We start from the raw sequence: 24,613 nt of genomic DNA on the forward strand, positions 1-24,613 counted from the left end.
TTTCCTTCACTACGTAACTTTTGTTATTCACGAAGACAGCTATGCAAGATCGGCGGCTGTCAATCATCGTCAAATATGACGTAAAATCCTGTTTTTCAACCTCAAATAACTTATTTAAAACAAACTTCACAGAAAAATGAGCACTTGAACACAATGTAGGGTGATAATAACCAATGATCACAGCAGAGTTTAGGTTTGTAAAAAAATTATGTGATGAGTATTTTAACTTTACAGTTTGACCCACATCCCGTCTGTTATCATTGAGGAGGCGGGGTTTATGACTTATACTGCAGCCAGTCAGTAGGGGGAGCTCTAAAAATAAAAGCTTCACTAGACCGGGGACCTTGTCCCGTCCATTATTTTTACAGTCTATGTGACAGAAGAGTTTAATTCATAGAGGGGGCAGGACATTGTTGATTGACAGACAGACAGTCACCATGGTTACTCACTCTCACCTGCCTGCTGCTTTGTTATCTGCTTAGTTAACTGTCGGTTTGAGAAAATATCATAACATTTGCATATAACTTTACTTTTAAGTAGGTCCTTTTACACCATTGTTCCTTCAAAACTAGTGTCAAAGCTAAAAGAATAGGCCTCTGAAATCCTCTCTGCATGTAGATTCATTACTCTCTGACAGGCAGACCTCAGACGGTACGAATTAACACCAACTATATCATCCGTTGTTGTACTTAACATTGGAGTTCCTCAAGGCTCTTGTCCCAGTCCCTTACAGTGTAGCCTTTTCACATATCATTGTGTTGCCTTAAACCATAACAACATCATCGTGAAGTTCGCAGATTTAACTGCAGTTATCAAGCTCATTTCTAACAATGACCAGGTTGCCTATAGCGACGAGGAGAGAGACCTGTCTGTTTGGTGCCTTGACAATAAACTGTCGTACACTGTGCAGTTTCTGACCATGAACACCCCCATTTTTTTAGATTTATTTTGAAGTCAGCCATGATTGCCAATCACAGCCCGATCTGGCATGTTTGAAATTTTGATGTAGAAGCACACACTCTAAGTATTGAGTATTCAGACCTTCAGGTTTAAGTCATGTTTACGTCTGTAAAAAAAACTGTTTTAATTTGAAAGCATTGAGCAGCTTTAGAGTCCTCCTTTTTTTGTTATTGATTCAGTAAATAACTGATAACTTTAAATGACCAAAAATAAAAACACATGGTCTCATGACGCCAGCTGGGTCGTAAAAGGGTAACCTCCCCTTTTTAAGACTGATCAAAGTGTCATCATGTCACGTAAGGGAAACATTGTACAGGTGTTTGTTTTCTGCTCTCAGTGAAAGACAGACAGCAGCTGTCTGCAGACCACACCTCTCTTTACCTGTTTGTGTGTGTGTGTGTGTGTGTGTGTGTGTGTGTGTGTGTGTGTGTGTGTGTGTGTGTGTGTGTGTGTGTGTGTTTGCATTCCTGTGCGTGCATGCGTGTGTGTTTAAATGCAGCAGCAGCCTGACGACAAACTTTCAGTGTGTCTCAGCTTGATGTGATGATAACTCAGACTTCTTAGTGACACATTTCAGTGTGGAGTTTTTTTCTGACAGATGAAAATGTTGATAGAAAATTCTCTTCTGAATGCTTCTTGAGAAAAGTTTCTGATAGACTGGACTATAAAAAAAAGAATACAACTCCTCCAAAGAGCTGACAGTCATTTGTATGGACATGGATTTATTTCAGCTACCAGGTAAGAAACATCTACAGAATGAAATCCTCAAACATTAGAAACATATAAATGTGACTCTCTAAATCATGTTTCCAAATTGACAGCTCTGTAGTGGTGACAGCATTGAGGTCAATAGTAACGTCCACTTCAAGCTCAGTATTTACAGCTTGTCGTTGAAACCTGCCTAAAAATACCAGCACATGGGGTATGGGCAATCAGAGGATTCAGAGTTTCAGTGTAGGTTTAAATCTTTGAAAGGGAATAAATGACACTAAAACACGGTAGGATTCATCTGAATGTTTGTTATTAAGGCAGCTGAACTAGTGTCTATTAGAATTATTGGTATTTTTAGAAATCACAGTCTGTGGTTTAGAAGTCCCTTTGATAACATTGAAAATGTAATTACATAAAGATGATGATTTAGTTTGGGTGCTAAAATTGCTTCAGAAGATAAATTGTAAAGTCAAACTGTTAACATGTCGAAATGCCTACTACTGTAGGCATGAACTTGGAACTGAAATGTTAAAGTAAACCACTTTGATTATAAAGACCATGAAAAGTAGTCTTTTGATAGTTTTGCTTTTCTTTCATAGATTTAAATTGATCTTTTTAACCATCCCTCTGATTTTTACTGTATAGAGCTGAAGGCTGTTCATTAAAACATCATACTTCTATCCATTTGAATAATATGCAAAAAGACTCTGGGATAAATGTGCTGACCACTGATGCCCTTCATGTGTCCTTAATAGAGAAAGAGAGGCGGAGAAACACCCACATACACACACACACTGTATGTAGATCCTAAAGATTTAAACTATCTCTGATGTGCCACAGAAGTTTACCTCACTGCAGCCGGTGGTCGATCTATACGTCAATCAAATGCAACCAGACCTGACACACACACACTCGCTGGATGGTACATATGAAGTGTTGATACAACTGTCGCAGCTTCAAAGAGCACCATGTGAGCGTGTGTGAACCAAGCAGCAGCCTCCTGTGTTAAAAAAATGAAGCTCATGTGAAGTGCAAAATCATGCAGTTCCTTGTGTGTCTGCTTGAGGCTGGCTCCAGGAGCCCTGGAAGTCACAGACACACCACATTCAAAAAAGCTGTTTTCACAGCATAAATAAACATGTTTACAGCCTGGTACAAAAGAAATAGGTCTGATTAGTTATTGTCCTCATGGGCACACACTGTAAGCATCCGTTTTGATTTGTTAAAGATACATGTTATCCATAGTTAGGCTCGTAGCTGACATGATTGACAGGTGGGTGCGGTGTAACAGTACTTCAAGAGGCTTAAAACCTGCCTCAGCTCCAGCTCTCAGCCTGTCGTTAGGTTGACTGAAAGTTATTCTGAGACAGCATTTCCAACATGGCGGCTGCTGCCGATGAGCCTCCGGAGCCCCCTGTAGGAACAGATGGGTGACGTCACTTAGGCTTGGAATATTAATATTTACAGTCTGTGGTCATTCCCCTCTTTCTCTCTCTCTCTCACTCTGTCGCTGTCTCTTTCTCTCTCTCTCTGCCCCTGCTTTCTTTTTTATTTCACCTTTATTTCACCAGGAAAGAAAACTCATTGAGATTAAAAATCCATATTTCAATAGCGTCCTGGCCAAGCAGCACAATTAACAGTTTCACACAAACAATGAGCAGCCAAACATTCAAATACAAAAATACTGACTCCATCCACTGCCCTGCCTCCAAATAAAGGCATAAAAGACCAAAAATATTCTTTGCATTTCTTATTCTAAAAAATGTTACCTGAAATTAGGCGATGCCATTTGATCCAAGATATTTGTCATTTTTAAATCTGGTATTTTACTGAAATCAAATGTGGAAAATTACATTTTCAAACATCTGTGATGGATCAAATCTCTCTGTGCTTGTTTCCTCTCCATAAGTGTTATGTGACAAATCCATAAATCTGTGCAACATTGGATCAACTTGAGATTCCTTTTGTCCAGTGTCATGTTGTCACAAAGGCTGACATAAGATGATACATGAACTCCTTAACTCGGGATATATCTGGCAGAGACATCAGCTGCTCACTTGTGTTTGCATTTCATGTTTCTTCTTTTTCCTTTCAGACAGAATCCTAGACAAATCTGCTGTGAGAGACAAACAGGAGGAGGACTCTGCAGCCATCAGAGACCAAAAACAGACACCTGCTGACTTCAGCAGCATCTTCAGCAAAGGTGAGAGCTCCGATTGTGCACAGTCACAGCAGCCGGTGTGCTCGTCCTCACAGACAGCGAGGCAGTCAGGATATGAGGGATCTGTCACTGCAGTGGGCTTGATTCAGGCTGCATCAGAGGTGGTGTTCATCCTCACCAAACATTCAAGTTACAAAATGATAACACCATGCACAGATATGGCCATTCATGTGTTTGAGCAACAGACTCATACAAATGTATATGCATGGTACTTTTGGTAATTTTAACACCCAGCGCTTACGTTGTTTCAAATGAACTTCTTTCCCGTTAGCACCCAGGATTGTGTTTGTTTTGAAATGAGGTGTGGCCAGTTGCAAAGGTGCAGACAATGACTGCCTTACAGACCAACTAAAACCTAAAGTCTAAAGTCTGAAGTCTTTGGTGGAGTATGTTCCTGATATCTAGAGGGTTTCACACACACAGGATGCAGAACAGCACACCTACTTTACAGATTAATATTAGTGCATTTCCTTATTCATTCCAGTAGAGATTTAAAGGGACAGAGGGCTGAGGGACGGCGACCTACACCAAGCTCTCCATCATGTGAACTTGCTCCAGTGCGTGTTCTGTCTAATACACGCAGAAGCACACACACTCACAAGCTCTCATGCAACAGAGCGCTAGACTGCAACGGACAATAGAGCCCACAGATATTAATGCTGACTGTCCAGTGTCCATTACGCACACATAAAAAAATGTAGAACAGGAATCCAGTAGAGACAATGAGTAAGTAGATATTTAAAGCCTAGATGCACATTTGAGTCACAATGGAAAAAAATAACAAACACTAATTTAATATTTAAAAAAATTAACAAATATTGTAGATGTATTGGAATTGAGTATGGGAATGCCTGTGTGTGTGTATGCTTGATAAATTAGTTTGTGTGTGTGTGTGCAGATCTGCTCCCAGCTTCAGGCAGTGAGGAGATGACCAGAGGATTTCTGCAGGAGCTGGTTAACATCCTGCTGGGCTACATCTGCAGATCGAGTCAGAGGAGCTCCAAGGTGATCGACTCTTTCTATCAACGACATTTAAACAAAATCAACTGAAGGACTGCTGAGTTTGAATCCTGAAAAAAAAATAAAACCCTCATATATTGCTACATCACAGTTAACCCAGTCCAGGGATGAAATATATTAGGAGAAGGACGAGAGAAAGATGAAAGTTGCTTTGACAGTATGTTCTCTTCAAGGTTCATGTATGTATGTATGTTCATTATTAAATATAAGAATAATACAAATGAAAAAGGTTTTGCTCCCTGTGTTTTTTTAGGTCCTGGACTTTCACCATCCTCACCAGCTGATGGAGGGACTGGAGGGCTTCAGTCTGAACCTGCCCGACCAACCAGAGACTCTGGAGCAGATACTGGTGGACTGCAGAGACACACTCAAATATGGCGTCAGTACAGGTGTGTGTCTTTGTGTGTGTGTGTATGTGTGTATTTGTAAGTTTCTTTGACTGTCTTAACTCTTTACAATCATCAACAATAGCAGATATAACAAAACCCACAAACTGATATACAAAAGTAAATCATTACAGACAAACCGGCAGTGATTGTGATCACCCTTCGTCATCCTTGTACCTCAAAATATTTCATAATCTTTATTTTTGAACCAGATGACTTTGCTTCAGATCTTCACTCAGATCGTTTCACAGTTTCACACCACAAATAGACAAACAGAAACGTTTCAGTGTTGTGCAGATACTACCTGTCTTGAAATTGAAATGCCCTCATAACTTGTAGTCCCCCTCTCTTTCACAAAACATTTCCTGAATGCTGCAAGGCATTATATTATTCCTTGGCTTTTAGTGTAGAAGTGTGTAACATTCCTACCGATTGTAAAAACATTGAATATTGAGAAAACCCACAATGGGGCCCAACCGTATGCTGATTTAATAAATGGGACTGCTATAAAAATGGTGAGATTTTTTTTGCCAGCTCTGCTCATCAAATTGATGAGTAGGTCAATGCTTAAAGATGAAATGCTGCAGGTACCTCTCCAGCATCATTAGTGTGAGAGCTGACAACAGCATCCTTGGATGATGTCAAATTAATTAACATCTATAACTCAGCTAGGCTTTACTCAGTTCATACCAACATTAAAAAGGAAATGTCTCATCTTCTAAATTGTGTTCAGATTATTTAAATGATGAGCCCAGAGTAATGTTCAATATCTGTCTGAAATCCACACTATGTATGTAAAACATTTTCATTTAACTCAATGATTGGTCAAACTTAACCTCCTCCTTCAAATAAGGAAAATCCCTCTGGCCTTGAGTTTGCTTTTTGTACTTCATTGCCATACGTATTATTTGTAATAGGTATTAAATTACATTTTAGAATGTCAAGGAATTTTCACAATGAACGAATTAACACTTCAACTACACTAAACTAACACACTCCTTTACCTTTTCTAACTGGTCAAGCCCTGACAGCATTTCATGGTCCTTTATGGTTTCCAACTTTCAAATTGCTCATCCCACAAACGAAACCCTCTTCAACTTTTCCCCTTTCTAAGTCCTACAAACGGTGCAGTACATCATGTTCTTGGATCGATCATGTTTTAAGCCCACTTCAACTTTTTGGTTAAACGGTGTTTTTTCCTTTGTCTCCTCTTCCTTTTTCTTTCAATGTCAAGTTTCCTCTTCTGTGTTATCTGCTCTCCTGGTTTCAATACACCTTTTATGAGCCACCACATAGATCCTACAGCTTTATGTCCACCATTTTCTACACAGCAACGGGACAGTGTCGTTGGCCATCACATGCAAGCTCAAGTCAAAAGTTTCTGGAATGGACCAATGAGCAAACACACTCGTAGTGTCACACTGCAATTAGTCTTATTACAATAATTTGAACAATAAAATAAAATTCAACCTGCCAAAGTGGCTAGTGGGAGTGACTTGTTACATGCCACTGCTGCAATCCACCCACATCGGGTTGGTGGGTGTTCACGTCAAGACTTGCATACTAGCATGTGGAAGCAGGAGCTGAAGGTAAGAGAGATGGAGCTTACCTGTTATTGTTCTCCTCCTCCATGATGCATTCTCACTCCGAACAGCCCACGCAGCTCTGGTTTCCGACTTATCCTCCTCAGTGTTAGTTGAATGCTTTTTGTTTATAACACAAACGCGCAGCAAGAAATCTTACATTGGTGTACGTGCCTACCTGAGATACCTAAGACATGTTATACTTAGGTGCTCTAAAAACAATGATCTCTTCTAAAACCCTTAAACAGCACTTTAATGCTTAAAGCATTTCTGTTACTGTTACTATTATTGTGGATAGTAACCGCTCTCATGACCTTTATCCCCTGACCTTTGTTTTATCCAGGCCATCCCCGTTTCTTCAACCAGCTGTCTTCAGGTCTGGATGTGATTGGTTTGGCTGGAGAGTGGTTGACCTCTACAGCCAACACTAACATGTAAGGCTTCATCATGAAGACAAAGACTCTGAGGAAATGTATTCAAACACTGTTTAGAACAGTTTCATTCATTTGTTTTTATTTAGAACATTTCTGTTAAAGTCTTTACACTTTAAACTTCACTACATTTTATAGCAGCTCCTGTTATTTGTTGCTTTTTAAATTGAGAAATACAATCTGATGAGTCAGTGATCAATCACAGAGATAAAGAGCATGAAGTAGTTTCATTATGTGCATGAAGATTTCACTAATTGAAATAAACATCATCACTCCCACTTGCTCACTCATCCAGACTTCTTCTTTACTTCATACATTATAAAACACACAGGAAGCTCAGTAGGATCATTTTTGGAAGTTTTCAGGAGTTTGGTCCATGTGTGAAAGAGGCTTTAGAGTCGTTATCAGTTCCATTACGGAGAAATTCATTCACTCTTAGAGGTTTTGACTTTTTGAACGTTTAAGATCATTAAGAATCAAATAGTGTGATGTCTTGAAAAACAGTAGAGATAATAGAAAATTAAAGTGTAATTTTTGCTTTGGTTTTTACCCTCGTTATAATCGTATCACTTCTCCTCAGGTATAGCTTGTATCCCCTTCTGAAGGCGTCCAGCCCTCGATGTTTGGAACCACCAGACTTTTAGTGTTTTGACACATTTTCAAAGAAGAAAAAAAAACTCATGAGAAGTTTTCCAAGATGTTCAGGGTGAGCTGCATGTGTGAACTCAAACAGAATCGATTTTCACCCCATTTTTTTGTCGGGGTGAGTCGATGTGTGAACACAGCAGAAAATATTCAGGAAAAAATTGCCCATGAGTGAACAAGTCTGGGTTATGATGTTTATATCACACTACAGTGCAAGATCGAATCAGAACCCTGGCTGCTGTACATAGGGCACGTGAACTAGCCACTAGGCTACCGGCGGCCACAAAGAAGGAGATTATTTTGAATCCAGAAACAGTCTTCTGTTTCGCTGTCTTTCAAACAGTCATTTTGCGGAATTGCTCTTTTTGCTCTGTTGCTTTAGTGCTTCATAGAAGGAACTCCTTGAGGTGTGGAATTGTATTTTGTTACTGCATGTAATGCTTAACCCTAACATCACGATATTCTGTTAGCTTTTCATCATTCTGAGATGAGTGAGATGGTTTTCTAATTGTCTAATGTGTTATTTTAGTTTTAATTTTCGTCTGCTAAAATCTGAAGTATGAGATGTTTGCAGTGCGGCTCAGTCGTTTTGAAGTCGTAGTGCTTACGTTTCAACAACAAACATTACATTCCCAAACCAGGTTTACATATGAAGTGTCTCCTGTCTTCATCCTCATGGAGGAGATTCTGCTGAAGAAGATGCAAAGCATTGTGGGATGGTCTGACGATGAGGGAGACGGGATCTTCTGCCCAGGTATATCCATGCTGCACTAACAGAGCGCTGTGATTCTCCTATAAACTGTGCGAACTAAAAGAACAAAAATCATTCTAGCTGTGTTCATTTGCTGTGTCCAATGTGTCTGTGTGCTCGTTCATAAACTGCTGGTCCTGGTCCATTCTCTAAAGGAGGAACGATATCCAACCTGTACAGCATCCTGGTGGCCAGATATCACTTCTACCCCAAGGTGAAGAGCAGAGGGATGGGAGCTGTGCCTCAGCTGGCCCTCTTCACCTCAGAACACGTAATCACATCTTACCCTCTATCTTCCCACTACTAGAAGTATACATATTTATGACGTTATCATCATCAATGTTATGCTAAAACTGCAAAGTAGCCCCTAGCCACAGGAGGGACTGAAAACAAAGACTGGCTGTGGCTCCGGTTAATGGGCCTGCTCCAAGCTAGGACCTCCAGTGTGGGAAAATGAAGCCAATGCGGAAGAGCTAAAAAACTGCAGTTCTTCTAGTGTCCACTCGGGGCTGGCACCAAGAGCCCCAGCAGTCATATACACACCACATTCGAAAATGTCCATTTTTACACACAAGGTGTATAATCTCAGAGGCTGCAGCTGGCTATACTTCTCGCTCTCCCTGCTCTACCACACCGCTGTAAACAAGCACAGCGAACAGATATTGTCCAGTAGCAGTGGGGTTTGGCAATATTTGGATCCAGAAAAAGGAGATAAAGTTGTATGAGGTCTGTGTCAGGTTAAACTGGCATATTGACCGGAGCAATGCATGATCACATTTAGCACGTGCATGTGGACGTCAACCTGCAGGTAGGATTGAAGGCTTGCAGTGCTAGCACTGCAAATGGTGGCAAAAACTCCACAAATTAAAGGGGCGGTTCTCAACTGGAAGGTGGGGGGGGTTCAATCCCCAGCTCCTGCCGCCACATGTCCAATGTGTCCTTAGGTGGTTTAAATTACAAAGTTTACCTGCAGACAAATTACAATAGCTTGTGCTCTGAGTGTTTTCTGACCATGAAACTAGTCGGTTAGTCTGAATTTGAATTTCCTTTATAAGCGTCTGGAAAAAGTCTGCTTGATTCATTGGCAATAAAAGGTCTGGATCTCTTCAGCCTGCAGCCATGTAACACCTGTTATGGCTTTCTACTGCCACTCAATGTTGTGTTTGTCACTGACAGGTTCAGATTGTTATACTAAGTTTCTGACAGCATCACAGAAAGTGCCTGTTGCTCATGACCTCAGATTTAAAAGGATAGAAATGAAGCGGTTGCACACTGTTGCTCTTGTGAGCTATTTAGAAATGACGCTTATTTCCTGATTACACTTTTTGTCAAGATGCTGGTTAGTTGTGATGTCTTCATGTTGTTTATTTGAGGTTTTAACAAGTGGATCTTTCTGGCTTCTCCTGGTTAATCCAGAAGAGACATTTTAATGAACATGTCTTATATTCATTCATGACCCCCGTGCTGATGGTCTGATGTCTAACACGCTGTGGAAAGGCTCGGATAAATGTCTGCATGAAATCATCTCTGACTGTCATAATGTGCAGACTTTGATGTAGGTGTTATGTCATGATTTCATCCTCAGCAGTTTCAGGAATCTGAATGTATAAAATAGGTATTTAAAAGCTTTTGTTAGGCAACAGATGTTTTGACACCACAATCAGTTTCTAGTATATTAAGTTCAAAGTATCCCAGCCCTGCAGTGAGTACTGATGCAGTTTCACATGTGCACCTGGATCCTTCTTCTTCTGGGATCCAAACAATGCAGCCACTTCAGTCAGCTGTGTGAACAGGGAACCTGTTTGAAGTGTCATTGAGGGGAGATGAATGAAGATGAATGGCTGTCTTTTCATCGTTTCAGAGTCACTATTCAGTGAAGAAATCTGCAGCCGTGCTGGGGATGGGCAGTGAGAACGTGTTCATGGTCCACTGTGATGAAAGGTGGGTGAGTTACCCAATGACATTCAATTCAAAGCAGAACAAAAGACATGTTTGCTCACCTGTTACGGCTTGTTTAAAGTGTTTCTGTGTGCCTCTCTGTGTGTGTGTATGTGTGTGTGTGTGTGAGAGTGTGTGTGTGTGTGTGTGTGTGTGTGTGTGTGTGTGTGTGTGTGTGTGTGTGTGTGTGTGTGTGTGTGTGTGTGCATATAAACAGTTACATTCTGTTAAATGCATATTTATTTGAAAGTAAATTCATCCATGGTTGACTACAAAATCTATATCTCTATCTTGAGGGCAAATTTATATATTTTTTTAAGTGGATGAATGTGTTTACACTTACGTGAGTTCACCTAAACCAGCATTTAACTGAAAAAAAAACAATTAAAAAGAGGGGGGACTGAGGCAACATTAGAGGGTAAAGAGCTGTTTTGTACATGGACTCTCATTGTTTTAAATAAGTCGATTTAAAGTCTGTTTCTGGTTTAGAAATAATTCATCTTCCTCTTTAATGAAAAAGTCAATCTCAGTAATGTTGTCAGAAGAACAACAATGTGAGTCTGTCGGTGACAAAAATAACATTTTCCTGATGAGGGTGTTTGTTCTGAAACTTTGTACTGCAGCCACTAAGCCTCTCTTTTAAATTGCTAACAGGTGAAACTGGAGCAACTTACTGGAGCCATTAAAAAAAGTTTTTTTTTTGTACTATTTAGTCAGAAAGAGCCCAAAGAATTTTAAAGAGCGAGGGCGGGTTTATAAAACAAACTGTAATACTCCTTTAAAATGTAGGCGGCATGCTGTTTACTGACTCCTTTATGTTTTGTTTTTGCTCTTTTAGAGGGAAAATGATTCCTGCCGAACTGGAGTCTTCAATAGTTACAGCTGAGAAAAAGGTATGAATGAATGACGGGGGAATCAAGTTTAAATGTTCCCTACACCCAGAAAAAAACACTATAGAATACATTTAATATGAATCTTTGTGTAGTGTGGTGGAATTTCTGTAGTTATTTAGCTTATAATGAATTTTCTGTTTTCTGTAGTTTTACCTTTATTGTTGTTATCTTTATGATTTGTGTGTAATGTTACAATGTCTGTTAGTCTGTCCTTACTGTGCTGTTCTTTCTGTTTTTAACTATTGTACAGTGTCTTTGAGTTTTTGAAAAGCGCTTATAAATAAAATTATTATTATTATTATTATTATTATTATTATTATTATTATTATTTTTATTAGATGGGAGAAATGAAAACAAGGAAACCTAAACTCTTATACACAAAAATACAAAACTAAATAAGACCAAATCATGACAATATGTGTTAACAGTAGCACTGTCTGTCCAGAGCCTCTCTCTCTCTGTCTATGGGTGTGTGTTACTGATCAGTTTGTCTGTGAACTGGTATCTACTGGGAAACACTGACATAGACCGACATACATTCCTTGTTTTAAAGACTCCTATCTATCCTAGTGTTGCTTGGTTAAATGTTATGTTTTGTCCTCATTGTCTTTACCTGTGTTTGTTTACCCCATGGCTATTTAGTCTCAGTGTTCTTTCCCTCTTGTTGTGAGTTCATTGTTAGTTGTTAGATGTCGGTCTATGTCAGCGTTTCCCAGTACATACCAGTTTTTGACTTTTTATGAATTTTCTCAGTTTTAACTTTTGTTAAGATAGAAAGTTTTGATTTGCTTTTGTTTAAAGGTAAAATTACATCGGTTTTCTGGAATTTTCAGAGAATCTGTAACACCATCTCATGTTTTTTAAACTCAAGGCTTATGCTAGACTATCAAATATTAGGCTATACATTCTGCTTCAAAGAAATCAATTACAGGAATGGATGCTGTAGTTCAATCCCTTTTGATAAAGGTTTGTTAGTTGAAGCTATCAGCCCATGTAACACTCCCATTTTGCCAAACCCAAAGCCAGGCTGCCCTGATGAAGTGAGGTTTGTGCAGCTCTACAGGTCATAAATACAATTGTTGTGCCTTCAGTTCCGATTGTGTTGGATGTAAATTCCACCACATGTAGTACATGTACATGAACTTGTTTTTCTCTTTGTTTTAGGGTCTGGTTCCTTTCTATGTGAATGCTACAGCGGGCACCACGGTGTACGGAGCCTTCGACCCTCTCGATGACATCGCTGACATCTGCCACAGACACACACTGTGGATGCATGTCGATGTAAGGTGCCTCTCTCTCTCTTCTTTTCTCTGTGACTCTTGATTGCCCCCCCTACCCATCCCCCCTCTGGCCTGCACTCACACTGCTCCAGGACTAACCAGGCCTGAGCACAGTTACAGTCTCTTGTTCATAACGTCGTAATACAACACATGCATGGCTTTAAGTCAATATGAAGCATGCTTGGTTTACAGGACAGGCGAGATAGACAAGATAATAAAAATAAATATAATTATCGTTGCGTCGGCACATTGGAGAACAACACAGAGAACATGACAGCTTCTTTACAGACTTTGTGGAGGTTGTCCACGTTGTGTCCCTGTGCTTGTGCTCGTGCATGAACTGTACCGGATTGGAGCACTCACATCACATCACATCACATCACATCAAACAAACTGGACTTTAGGGGTGAGGGGTCTAACCCAATGAGCTCTGTCAGACATTTGGCTGCAGAAGCTACTGTAGGGATCGAACCCCCAACCTTCCAGTTGAAAGACGATGGACTCCAACTGAGCCACAGCTGTCCCACTGTGACATATGAATCACTCATGACGTTCAGGAATCGGTTGTGATTGTTTATATTTACTGTATTGGGGCTGTCAGTGTTATATATGAGATTAAGGTCTCTAAGTTGCATTGATGGCATGCTTTTTTGTCCCTTAAGACGCACCGTAACTAAGCCACCGCAGAGACAGCAGTGTCTCCCTGTAGTCACAGAGATGGAAAAGGACGACACCTCTGTGCCTTTTGTCTCATTTCACTTAAAGAAAACTCTCAGACGGCTCAGACTGACGAGTCAAAAGTAATGTCCGCCTCGTGACATCAAACATTTTATTTTGTACATCCTCTTTAGCTAATCCCTAACAAGTTCCTGTTAAGTTAATGTCGCAACCTTTTGTCTTTTTTTCAAAAATAAAAGCAGGTTTGTATCAAAACAGGAAGTAAAGTATCCTGAGCCTAAGACAGTACAAAAATAAGAAATGAAAGCCTAACTAAAATATTTGAAATAAAAAATAATGGTGATTCAAACTTAAGTAAAAATGTTGTTAATCGTCATTAACTATTGAATTTTAGTGTTTAATCGTTTGCCGGCCTGATTTATATACATTATTGTGCTCTGGTTATAATTGAGTCTGTCTCCTCAGGCGGCATGGGGCGGAGGCCTGCTGATGTCAGACAGACACAGGATGAAACTACAGGGCATTGAACGGTAACCACAACTTGACACTTCACACACACACAGTGTTTTATGTGAGTTTCTGTGGGACAGCGTTTCAAAACTCTTTTGAGTCTACATCACGCTGTGTCGTCATAGTTACATAAGAGAGTAAATAAAGATCAATCCATAGAAATACCTCTGATAAATAACAGACACGTCACCTTACCTTGGCTGGTAACTTTCCAAAACTCCAAACTGATAATAAATCACCCAAACATAACGTGTTCCTCATTTTAAACAGGCTTCTTCTTGGTGTTTGTGTGTGTTGTCTTTATTATATGTGAGCTTAATCAATTACACCACCCAACCTGCAGCCTCGCATAACAAGCAGAGAGTGGTGCAGTGATTATAAAGATATTGTTTACCCATAAACTTAAAGGCACACTCAGCTTCAGATCACAGTAGATTTACCTTTTAATCCCTGATGTACAGTAACCTGCTGATTTGAAAACAGATCAGTCTATTAATTTGTTTCAGAGATCTTTATTGTAATTAAAAACATATAAAAACAATGAAAAACAGTTTAGCAGCTCTTGTCAGTAGTAGCACATACACACAGACTTACTGCCTGTGAAATAAACTGTTTCTCAGCCTGTTGGTGTTTGTTTTGATTGTCCTATATCTCCTTCCAGAGGGGAAGGGGGAGAAGAGACAGTTTCCAGGATAGGTGGTGTCTTTAATAATACAGCTGGCTTTCCTTTGGAGTTGGCCGGTGTACAGTATACATCTCTGAGTGCTGGTAGTTTAGTCCCGATCACCCGCTCTGCCGGCATCACCATTCGCTGTAGGTCCCTCCTGTCCTCCGCTGTGTAGCTGCTGAACCACACAGTGCAGCAAGAGACCAGAAGGCTTTCAGTGGTGGCCCAAAAAATGTTTATCAGCAGTGGTTGTAGGAGGTGAGCCTGTTTCAGCTTCCTGAGGAAGTGGAGTCTTTGCTAGACTTTCTCCACCTGGCAGGAGATGTTTTTGGACCAGCTGGGGTCAGCTGAGATGTAAACCCCCAGGAACTTGACGCTCTCCACCCTCACCTCCTCTCCCCATTTCAATAGTGTTCAGTTGCCTTGATTTGTGACGTGAAGAGCGTTGCTGGGCTTAGCTTCAGACATGTAAGAAACATTTGGAGTTTCTGACAGATGTGGTCAAAGCTTTCAAATGACATCATGGAGGTATGCGATTGGTTTTTATGTATAAAATGCTGAGTGGGCAATATATCTCTCCAATCATGAACTATGTGAGGGTTTAGGTCGTTGGACCAGTAAGATCAGTTCTCTCCCAGAAGGGACTCAGGATCCAGCAGAGAATCTTTGTGTGTTTTGACTGCAGTATTTTTCTCCTGAAGATTTGATACAAATCTAGAGCTGACATGAGCAGGATCTATGGTTACTTATTTCATGCATCATGGGGGAATCAAAGATTAAATGAATAAGAATGTTTGATTTCCAGAGCGTGCTCCGTAACATGGAATCCTCACAAGATGATGGGAGTCCCCCTGCAATGCTCCGTCATACTGGTCAAGAAGAAAGTAAGAAAACATCCTCTTCTCTTTATTGAAGTGTAAAGGAGTAATATTATGTTTGGGTTCTTCCACTCTTCAGCCTTGGAAGTTAGCCACTTAGTTTTCAGCCATGGTGGCTTGTCTGTCTGTCAATCTCTTGTTTGGTCTGCCACTTAAAATGAAAAATAACCATTGGATGGATTGCCCCAAAACTTTGTACAGGCAGTAACAGAGCCCAGAGGATGAATTCATTGACTTCATTGGTAATCCTTTGACTCTCTATAAGTGCCACCATGACGATGATACGGTCAAAATCTCTGTACTGCAAGTGTAGGACTTCTTATCTAAAATGGCACTTTACACAAACAGCTGGTTAACTCTTGACTGTATACATTGTAACATAAAAAAACACATCGTTAAATATTTTGGTTTGCAGTTTATTGGTTGATTTCAAGTTAAGACCAATTTGTAAACCACAATGCTTCACCATGCTGGGAATCCCGTCTCAGCCTAACTTTCTGTCAACTTAACGCAATGCTGACCTTTTTTGTTTTTTTAACCAGGCTGTAAACATATTTCTTATTTCTGTTGTATAAATAGGCTTGTTTTAATGGGATGTCTATGTGACTTCTGGTGCTTCTGCAGCCAGCCTCAAGTGCACAGTCGACAAACTGCAGGATTCATTTTTCAGGGTTGTCACTTGGTTAAAACAAGAAGAAAGGGTAGACGTTACTGTTGACTTTAACATCAGTCTTCTAAATTACTGACTGAACAAGAAAGAAACACTAAAGTGCATGGAAAAAGACAATTAGACAACGATCATCAAGTTGTTACCTGGACAACTTCAGTAAAAACGTTTTGCCCAATCCAGGACCTGCATAATCCTTATTTATGGAGGGAATCTCCATTAATGCTTTAATCTAATGCTCAGTTGACACATATCTTATATCTCTGCTGTGCTGTGGATTTTAGTCGGGTAAGTTTACCTTTAGGGCTCTCTGTGTCACCCACACAGACAGGAGACAGCTCATCATATCCAAAGAATTTGAGTCATCGTAGACATTTCTGTCAAACGTTACACAAACTGTTGCCTCCTGGTTAAAGTCCAGGTTTTGACCTTTTGATTTACAATATCATCTTTTAATCTTTAGCCGTTAATCTAGTTTAAACAGATCTAAAAACATTTTGTGTGTAAATGATGCTTAAAATAGCAAAAGATTAAAAAACAACTAATCGTTGCTTTAATATAAATAAAGTCCTGTGTTTCATAAACACTTATATTCTCATAATATTCAAAGTTTTCCAAGTATAAAAGCTTAAAAGGTCACATATAATTCAAAATACACTTTACCATGTTGTTTTAACACTAATATGTGTCCCTAGTCTGTCTCCAAACCCCCCATTATTATGAGAAAAGTCCATCCTCTCCGTCTTTTGCCTGCTCTACTATTCAGAAAATGTGTGCTCAAACAGGCCATTTGGAGATATACCCTCCATGACATCACAAAGGGCAGTAACCCCTCCCCCAGGTGGGTGACACTCCCACAGCTAGGTGTTTGTTCTGCTGTCTGAGTCTGCCTTCTCACTGTAAACAATAGGACATGGAGCAAGAAAGCCCGAGCCATAGAGGGGTTTATAGGCATGATCAAATACAGGATCAGAGTGGATTTAGATAAAGAAACTTCACACACATGTTTTGGTGAGCTTTTGAGACTTATTTAGTGATTGGAAAGGAGAATAGTATGTGAGCTTTAAAACAATTACTGTTAAGACTGTCTCAAACGTTGGTTAAGTGTGGTTTGTAAACGTAAACCTTACAATATCTTTGTGGAACAATAAACCTAAAAACTATGTTTTTATATTTTTAGAGGTTTCCTCCAAGGATTGCCCTTGTTATATATATACATGTATATATACATTTATATATGTATTGTGTTTGAGTGTACAGTCCCTCTCTCCCTCTACAGGGTCTCCTGCAGGAGTGTAATGAGTTGGGGGCTGTGTACCTTTTCCAAACAGACAAACCCTATGATGTGAGCTACGATACCGGGGACAAGAGCATCCAGTGTGGGCGACATGTCGATGCCTTTAAACTCTGGCTCATGTGGAAGGCAAAGGTATTAATGCCCTCAGTGGATCACTTTGTTGTCTCATCTAATGTCTCTCTTTCCCTCTCACCTGCTGTGCTTTCAATAACTCTGAATCATAAACTCTAAGGAGCCGCAGTAACTTCACCCATCAGTTTGTAGACTACATTTCTGAAGCCTTGAGTCTTCCATTTTGGCTGTTGCTATCCTAATAATATTTCTCTTACTTTAAGTCATGGCTGTACTCTTTATATTCTTAAGTGCAGCTTGCATTTAAACTTTCTTTTAATTTCACCTACTCGTCTCACTTTACTAAGTTTATAAGTCAGTCAACGTTGCGTGTTAAACTGTCTGTACCTTCCTGGGAGTATCCATCCATCCATCTCTCTCTCTCGTTCTCTCTCTCTCAGGGCTCGGAGGGGTTTGGATCTCAGGTCAACAAATGTCTGGAAAATGCTGAGTATCTGTACGATCAGCTGCAGAGGAGGACAGACTTTGAGCTGGTCTTCAGACACAAAGTAAGAGATCTACATTCACTATTTGAATCAAACTGCGCGCCGTGTTTTAATCATTGTTTTAATTAATAAAAAAACATTCTTAGTGTGTCAGAGGTTATGTTGACTTTGCAGAGTGCATGAACATGTGGTGGAACAATTGAGATACAGATTAGAGTAAATAACCTGATAAATGTTTCACCACATTCAACTGTTTGAAGAGGCAATCATTTTTAACCTTAAAGGAGATGTAAAGATCTATGACCCACCTTAAAGCAAAAACCTTTCAAGCAACACATTTTTCAATGTGGGAATTAGATCATGAGAGTTTTAATGAAGTTGAGAGGTACCTCTGTCATCTCGACGGAGATGGTAAATGGACTTGAGCTTATATAGCGCTTTTCTAGTCTTCCGACTACTCAAAGCACTTTTACACTGCATGTCACACCTACACATTCACACACATTCATACACTGAAGGTCGCTATGTAGTATCATCCATCAGAAGTCACTAATCCCATTCATACACCGCTACTGAAGCAGTGGGAGCAATTCAGGGTTAAGTATCTTGCACAAGGACACATCGGACATGTTGGCCAGCTGGGGATCAAACCCTCGACCTTCCAGTTGAAAGGCGACGACTCTACCAACTGAGTCCCAGCTCTTTCGGGCCGGGTGTCAGGTAAAGTCTGATGTGATCCATCCAGCATGCTTGAGACACTGCATTTGGTGAATCTGTTGTTTGGGCTTTGCGGGAAGTTATTGAAGCCCAAAGAGCTGACGAATAGTGACAGCACTACAGAAGCTCAATGCTCGCCATGGTGTCATCAGTGGAGTGTCAGCAGCTAGCTCACCAGATGTGGAAGGTTACACCTGATGGGAGGAAACAACTTTTAGCTTGTAGTGTTAATGCGCTCAAAAGACAACAGAAAAATAGAGTGCACAAGTTCCAAATCTTTAAGTCTGAGTCGAGTCTCAAGTCTCGACTCAGATGTTTGAGCGACCTAACTGAGTCTGGAATCCAAGTCTGAAACTCAAGTCCCCATCTCTGGATCTTGACCATCTTGTAAAGGTCATAAAACTCAGTCCCAGATGTTTTGATCATTTTTCTTAAAAAGATTTTGAGGAGTTTTTGTCTCTCAACCGAAAAAAACAAACAAAATATGTTTCCCTTTAAACTGCAGTTTTGTATCCTAAACATCAGGTCTTTTACTTTTCACTGCTATGTGTCCTGTTGATCATCTGTGATAGATCTCTGAGACACTAGGCGTCTCTGAGATCCTGAGAGCTTTTAAGTTGAGAGTCTGATCAGACAATGACATTGATGTTTGGTCCTATGGTTTTAATTTGAGTTTTGGTATCTAGTAACATTTGAAGTTATTTTTCTCTTATTTTCTCATAAGCCTTATTTGTTGTGCATCTGGATAACCATTCGATCCTCACTGTGCACTTCTGCCCTGTGTCTCCCACACAGCCGGAGCACAGCAACGTGTGTTTCTGGTACATCCCTCCCAGCCTCAGAGAGCTTCCTCGTGGACCAGAGAGAGACACGAGACTCCATCAGGTCAGTTTGAACACAAGACCTCCTCTGGGTGATGTTCTGACTCTGCTTCAGAATCATCATTTCTTCCATGATGATGATGATAATGTTTGTGCAGGTGGCCCCTCGGATCAAAGGCAGGATGATGGAGAAGGGCTCTGTGCTGATTGGCTATCAGCCGCTGGGGGACAAAGTGAATTTCTTCAGGTGTGTGTTCTCCAACCCTGCCACACAGCAGGAGGACGTCGACTTCCTGCTGGACGAGATCGCCTGGCTGGGTCATGACCTTTGAGCTCTGAGCTCTGACAGGACTGTGTGGTCTCAGCTCTGTTCAGGTTCAAGGAAACAGGAGATGTTGTTTCCCTGCAGCAGTAGTGTACAGTTTATACAGTCTGGGTACGTGGTGAAATGGACTTCCAGCTTAACTTTGTAATTAAATCAAAGCTGTTCTATATGATTCAAGTTTTTCAAACCAACAAATCTGTTCACACTTCTTCCTGTTTACACTGTGAGTCACTGATGTCGGCGGCCCATCTGCTCTGTTTACTTATCATTTAACCCCATTAGTTTTGATTCTCTCATCCATTTTTTGTGACTTGTTTATCAAGTTGTTACTAAAACCTTCCCATGATTGCTCTCTTTTTCTCTCATGAATATATCTCTGTGTAGCAGGATCCTGGGGGACCACAGTCAGTCTCGTTTCATGTTTTTAATGTTAATAGTTTAATGTTTACACACTACTAAGGGGGGCTAGGGGGCACTCTGTCAGTCATTTTAGAAACATAGGGGGGCTTCTCATTCTGCTTCCTCCCCTCCCCCCCTCACAAGATCTGACAACCTTTAAATCCATTAAACACACCTCCAGGAGAGAGGAAGAAGCAGAGAGTGATGCAGGGGGTGCTGGGATATCCCCCAGTTGCATTGTTAAACATTACTGCAGTTTTAAAGTTGTTTGTGTTCAGTTCAGTTCAATTAATGTACCATAAAATCCGGTGTATAAGACGCACTTTTAATACCTTTTTTTCGTCTTAAAAGTTGGCGGCGTCTTATACACCAGTGCGACCAATACAAAATACTGAAACACGCACCTTCATTACAGCGGGTGCAGCAGCCACTAACTACAACCTGATGTAATTAAAAACCCATCCCCATTCATTGTGTATTGAAAGCCGAGTGCACGCTGTGCTGGGAAAGACGGCAACACAGACCAGGCTGCAGTCTTGGGCTGGCTGCGCAACTTTTTTCACATCTTTTCTCCCTCACGAGGTCATAATCATTCATTTACAGAAACAGTGGTATATTGTTCTGTAAATAAACCTTGTGGAGTTCTCTTTTGATTGAAAGAGTCCTATATTGAAGTTAAAGAGTGACGAATGGAGTCGGGCAGAACAACTCGCAAGCTAGGAGTCCGTGCCTCACAAGTCACAACTTTCCCTGCAGGCTGAGAGCTCAACTACCGTACTGTAGCTAGTAGGAGCGCAAACTCCTGAAAGTGAAAACAGACGGAACTTTAAGAGCGACACAGCTACACAGAAACTGCACGTTGTAGACATCGCTGAACACAATATAAATCCTCACGCAGGAAAACAGTTTCAACTTTTTTTTTCTTTGAGACCTTCAAAACAGGGTTCGACTTATATACCGGATTTTACGGTATATCGCAAAATGTTTAAAATCGAAATATTGTCTCGTAATAATATCATATGAGAGGGGGGGGAGGGGGGGCTCTGGAGATTCCCACCACTCATGTTTAAGTGTCTTTATGTTGGCCACTTTGCTGTAATTATTTTAGCAGATCACCTTCATGTCTGGACAAGTTTTTGTCATTGACCTCATGTCGCTTTAAACTTAAGGAGATGGTCTGTAACATTTATATCTGCACCGTTTGTTTCACTACAATCTTTACTGGGGCATGAAAATACAATTACAAATTTAAGTTATTTGTTAGTTTAGAAAAGGGGCATTTTCCTTCTTATCACATTAATGTTATAAAAAACAGTAAGGGGTGGTCTTGATTTAAAATACAGAGACCGCCCAGTCTGAGAGCGATTTAGAGTACTATAGTGGTACTCACTCTACAGATGTGTAAGGGTCTCTCCTAGGTTCAGGATCATTTTGTGACCAATAAACGCTGATTAAAGAGGCATTGAACACCACGACATGTATTAATTTGTATCTGACTTTAATGGAAATATTAATAACATTTATGGAGAACATATCCCATTGTTTGTCCTGATCCAGACACATTTACCTCCTGCTTCGTTTAAGGAACCCTAACCCACAGGAAACTGTTGTCCCATGAAATCTACTTTCGTTTACTTCTGATCCCTAGTGAAATCATACAAGACAGCACGTTGCTTCTTCAATCACATTTAATAATAGAAATGTTATCCTTTCTCTCATGTCATGAAGAGAGCATTAAAAAGAAGAAAATCTGAAGTTTTGCCTGTGTGTGTGATGCAGTCACATTTTAAATGAACCCTCCTGTTGTCTGAACAAACTTTACTCATTGTTCTCTGCTAACAAAGCTTGTTCAAACCTGGAAATATAAAGAGAAGAAAGGAGAGTTTTTGATATATAAAACATTTATTGATGCATATTACATTTACATTTAATATTAATTAGATTCTTTAAAAACAAGATTTCTGTTGCAGAACAAGGTCAGTGCTCAGAACCGACTTCTTCCATTTCCACCTGCAAGAAGAATCAGACCGTGAACGTTTACCGGATCAGAAGAAATCTGTGAACATTTAGGTCGAAAACAGAGTGAGCACTGAGCAGAACAATTGACATTAGAGTGTACAGAGTCTCTGATAGCAGAGCGTGCTGTTCTACACAAATACATGACTCCTCTTTATAAACCAACACTCTGCTGACTGACACCATGCCAGCTCTCACTTCATCTGTTAGTAACCTTTTTAAAGATGGTTGTTACATTAAGTGAGTTCATTCATGAAGCTGTGATTGTCACCTTTTGATCGTCCAGGTCTACCACAGAAGCTGTTGTAGGGCTCCCACTGGCCGTTCTGGTTTTCTGTGATGGTACAGAGAAAAATGTTCAAACTGTTTCTTCAGTCGGCTTCTTTGAGTGATGGAGGTTCAAACCGTCTCAGAAATCCAGACGTGACCACATTTAAAGCAGCAGGTGAATAAATCTGGCTTCACCTCAATCCTGGTTGACTCATCGAAGAGACTCGTTAATCACAGAGAGTCACAGACGCTGCTTAATCTAATCCATTTAATATCACAAAATAGAAAATGATCATGCTGCATTAAACCCTTTACACTATAACTGATACCATGATGAAATGACTAAGCTATTTCAAAGACTCATTTCTAAAGCAGGAATCAAACCATGAGTTCTTTTAGAGTGGGAGTGCTCCTGTGACCTCAGTCATTTGATGTGAGCTGGTTTGAAGGCGTTCTCTTATTTCACCTGATCTTATTCCTGCTTGAAGCCGTAATTGGTAACACATTAAATTAAACTGTCTTGATGATTTAGTTTTTTTCGTGACTCAACTATTCCAGATAAGCTGCGTTACCTTGTCCTCTGTTCCTCCAGTGAGCGTTTCTTCTCTGGTTCTTTGACATCTGTCCGGTCACACTGTATCCTTCAGTCTTGTTGTTCGTCTTTTTCACATCTAGGAGATAAATAACCGTTAAAGCACATCACTTGTTTTTTTTCTACAGGAGGTCAAAGTCACATTAAAGTGGAGATTTGAAGAAGCAGAGCACCTGAATCATTAAAACGAGGTCTCTTGTTTGGTTCAGTGCTGCTCTGTGATTCACATGGACACTTCCTGTCTGTCAGTTCAGAACACTGGACGCCACAGTCCACTAGATGTCCCTTTGACGGAGACACAGCAGCCGTGGTGTGCTCGACCTCAGGGACACACAGCTGCTGGTTTCTCCGCTCGCTCTCTTCAGCGTTCACACATGCTCTCTCTTCTACCTCCACGTCTGCTCCATGTTGAGGAATCAGCTGACACAGCGTTATCTCCTCTTCTGCAGAGTTTGAGGGCAGAGGTTTCTCCTGCTCACGGGAGCGGGGGCTTCTCTCCGTCTGCTCGGTGACAAGAAAACATTCCTGGTTTGGGCTTTGATTGGCCTCAGGTTCAGAAGACCTGTTTTCATCTGCTTTGTCTTTAGGAGGGGAAGAGACATTTACTACACTCTGCCATCGAGGCGGGGAAGCTGAGGGAACTTTTTCTGAAGGAGTCGTGCTCTGGTCTCGTTTCTGTTCCTTCCCTTCAGGGGAATTCATTCCCCCCTCTGTTTCTGTCTTCTTTGACTGACTGAGCTTCTCAGCTGGAGTGCTGAAAAGCAGCCAGCTGTCTGACATGAGAACAGAGTCAGAGGAGGAAAACCTGTGGCTGCTCTTCTCTTTATGACTTCTTAAGTGTTCATTTTGGGTTAAAGGTCCACCGTCGTCCTCCTGCTCCATCATGTCCACGATGACATCAGGCTCAAAGAGTCCGCTCTGCTGCAGCTTCTCCTTATTGGGGATAAAAGAGGGGAGAGACTCCACAGACCAAACAGACTCATTCAGTTTTCTCTTCATCTGAAAACTATTTGAAGACATTTGATAGGGAATGAGCTCTGTGCTGTGTGCGTGTGGAGTCGTCTCGTTTTCTGGCTCATTGTCAGGGAGCCTCTCTGATTGGTTCAGAGAAAGCAGTAGTTCATCAGTGGAGGGGAGCTCTACGACTCTTTTATCCTCTGAGAGAAGCTTGTGGAGAGTCCCAGGCAGTCTGAGGATGTTAAAAAGTGTCTCAGAGTCCTGAGAAGTGAGCAGAGCCTCAGTGTTGTCAGCAGCTGTGTCAGACAGCACAGGAGCGCTCAGCTGACTTTTCATTCTCTGCTTCACAAGACGGCTGCTGCTGCTCGTTCTCAGGAAGCAGCTTGTCTGATGGTTTTAACATCGTTGACCACGGCGTGGCCCAGCTCATGATGGTGATGTCG

The 24,613-nt window shown here is 40.7% G+C and overlaps 2 protein-coding genes across 2 annotated transcripts; one reads left to right on the forward strand and one right to left on the reverse strand.

Moving 5' to 3' along the window:
* The first annotated feature begins 1,484 nt into the window (after positions 1 to 1,484).
* Positions 1,485 to 22,098, forward strand: gad3 (glutamate decarboxylase 3). The gene is made up of 16 exons (XM_020628529.2): positions 1,485 to 1,698; positions 3,767 to 3,874; positions 4,791 to 4,897; positions 5,166 to 5,301; positions 7,225 to 7,315; positions 8,599 to 8,711; positions 8,864 to 8,979; positions 10,570 to 10,649; positions 11,485 to 11,539; positions 12,704 to 12,820; positions 13,963 to 14,027; positions 15,480 to 15,558; positions 17,499 to 17,648; positions 18,029 to 18,136; positions 19,586 to 19,675; positions 19,770 to 22,098. The coding sequence occupies exons 1-16, from the start codon at positions 1,671 to 1,673 to the stop codon at positions 19,941 to 19,943; spliced, it is 1,617 nt and encodes a 538-aa protein (XP_020484185.2). The 5' UTR covers positions 1,485 to 1,670; the 3' UTR covers positions 19,944 to 22,098.
* A 157-nt stretch (positions 22,099 to 22,255) lies between these two features.
* Positions 22,256 to 24,613, reverse strand: LOC136178900 (uncharacterized). Its single transcript, XM_065953330.1, has 3 exons — positions 23,387 to 24,613; positions 23,194 to 23,292; positions 22,256 to 22,685 (listed from the first exon to the last, which is right to left on the reverse strand). The coding sequence occupies exons 1-3, from the start codon at positions 24,504 to 24,506 to the stop codon at positions 22,588 to 22,590; spliced, it is 1,317 nt and encodes a 438-aa protein (XP_065809402.1). The 5' UTR covers positions 24,507 to 24,613; the 3' UTR covers positions 22,256 to 22,587.

This window comes from Labrus bergylta, chromosome 4 (genome assembly GCF_963930695.1).
Source record: "Labrus bergylta chromosome 4, fLabBer1.1, whole genome shotgun sequence".
In the NCBI taxonomy this organism is placed as follows: domain Eukaryota; kingdom Metazoa; phylum Chordata; class Actinopteri; order Labriformes; family Labridae; genus Labrus; species Labrus bergylta.

Coding starts and splice junctions, on each gene's coding strand:
- LOC136178900 (XM_065953330.1), bottom strand. CDS start 24,506: ATGAAAAGTCAGCTGAGCGCTCCTGTGCTGTCTGACACAGCTGCTGAC. Junction 23,293..23,386: donor ACCTCGTTTTAATGATTCAG/GTGCTCTGCTTC, acceptor TTTATCTCCTAG/ATGTGAAAAAGACGAACAAC. Junction 22,686..23,193: donor CTGGAGGAACAGAGGACAAG/GTAACGCAGCTT, acceptor GTACCATCACAG/AAAACCAGAACGGCCAGTGG.
- gad3 (XM_020628529.2), top strand. CDS start 1,671: ATGGACATGGATTTATTTCAGCTACCAG. Junction 1,699..3,766: donor GGATTTATTTCAGCTACCAG/GTAAGAAACATC, acceptor TTTTCCTTTCAG/ACAGAATCCTAGACAAATCT. Junction 4,898..5,165: donor CGAGTCAGAGGAGCTCCAAG/GTGATCGACTCT, acceptor GTGTTTTTTTAG/GTCCTGGACTTTCACCATCC.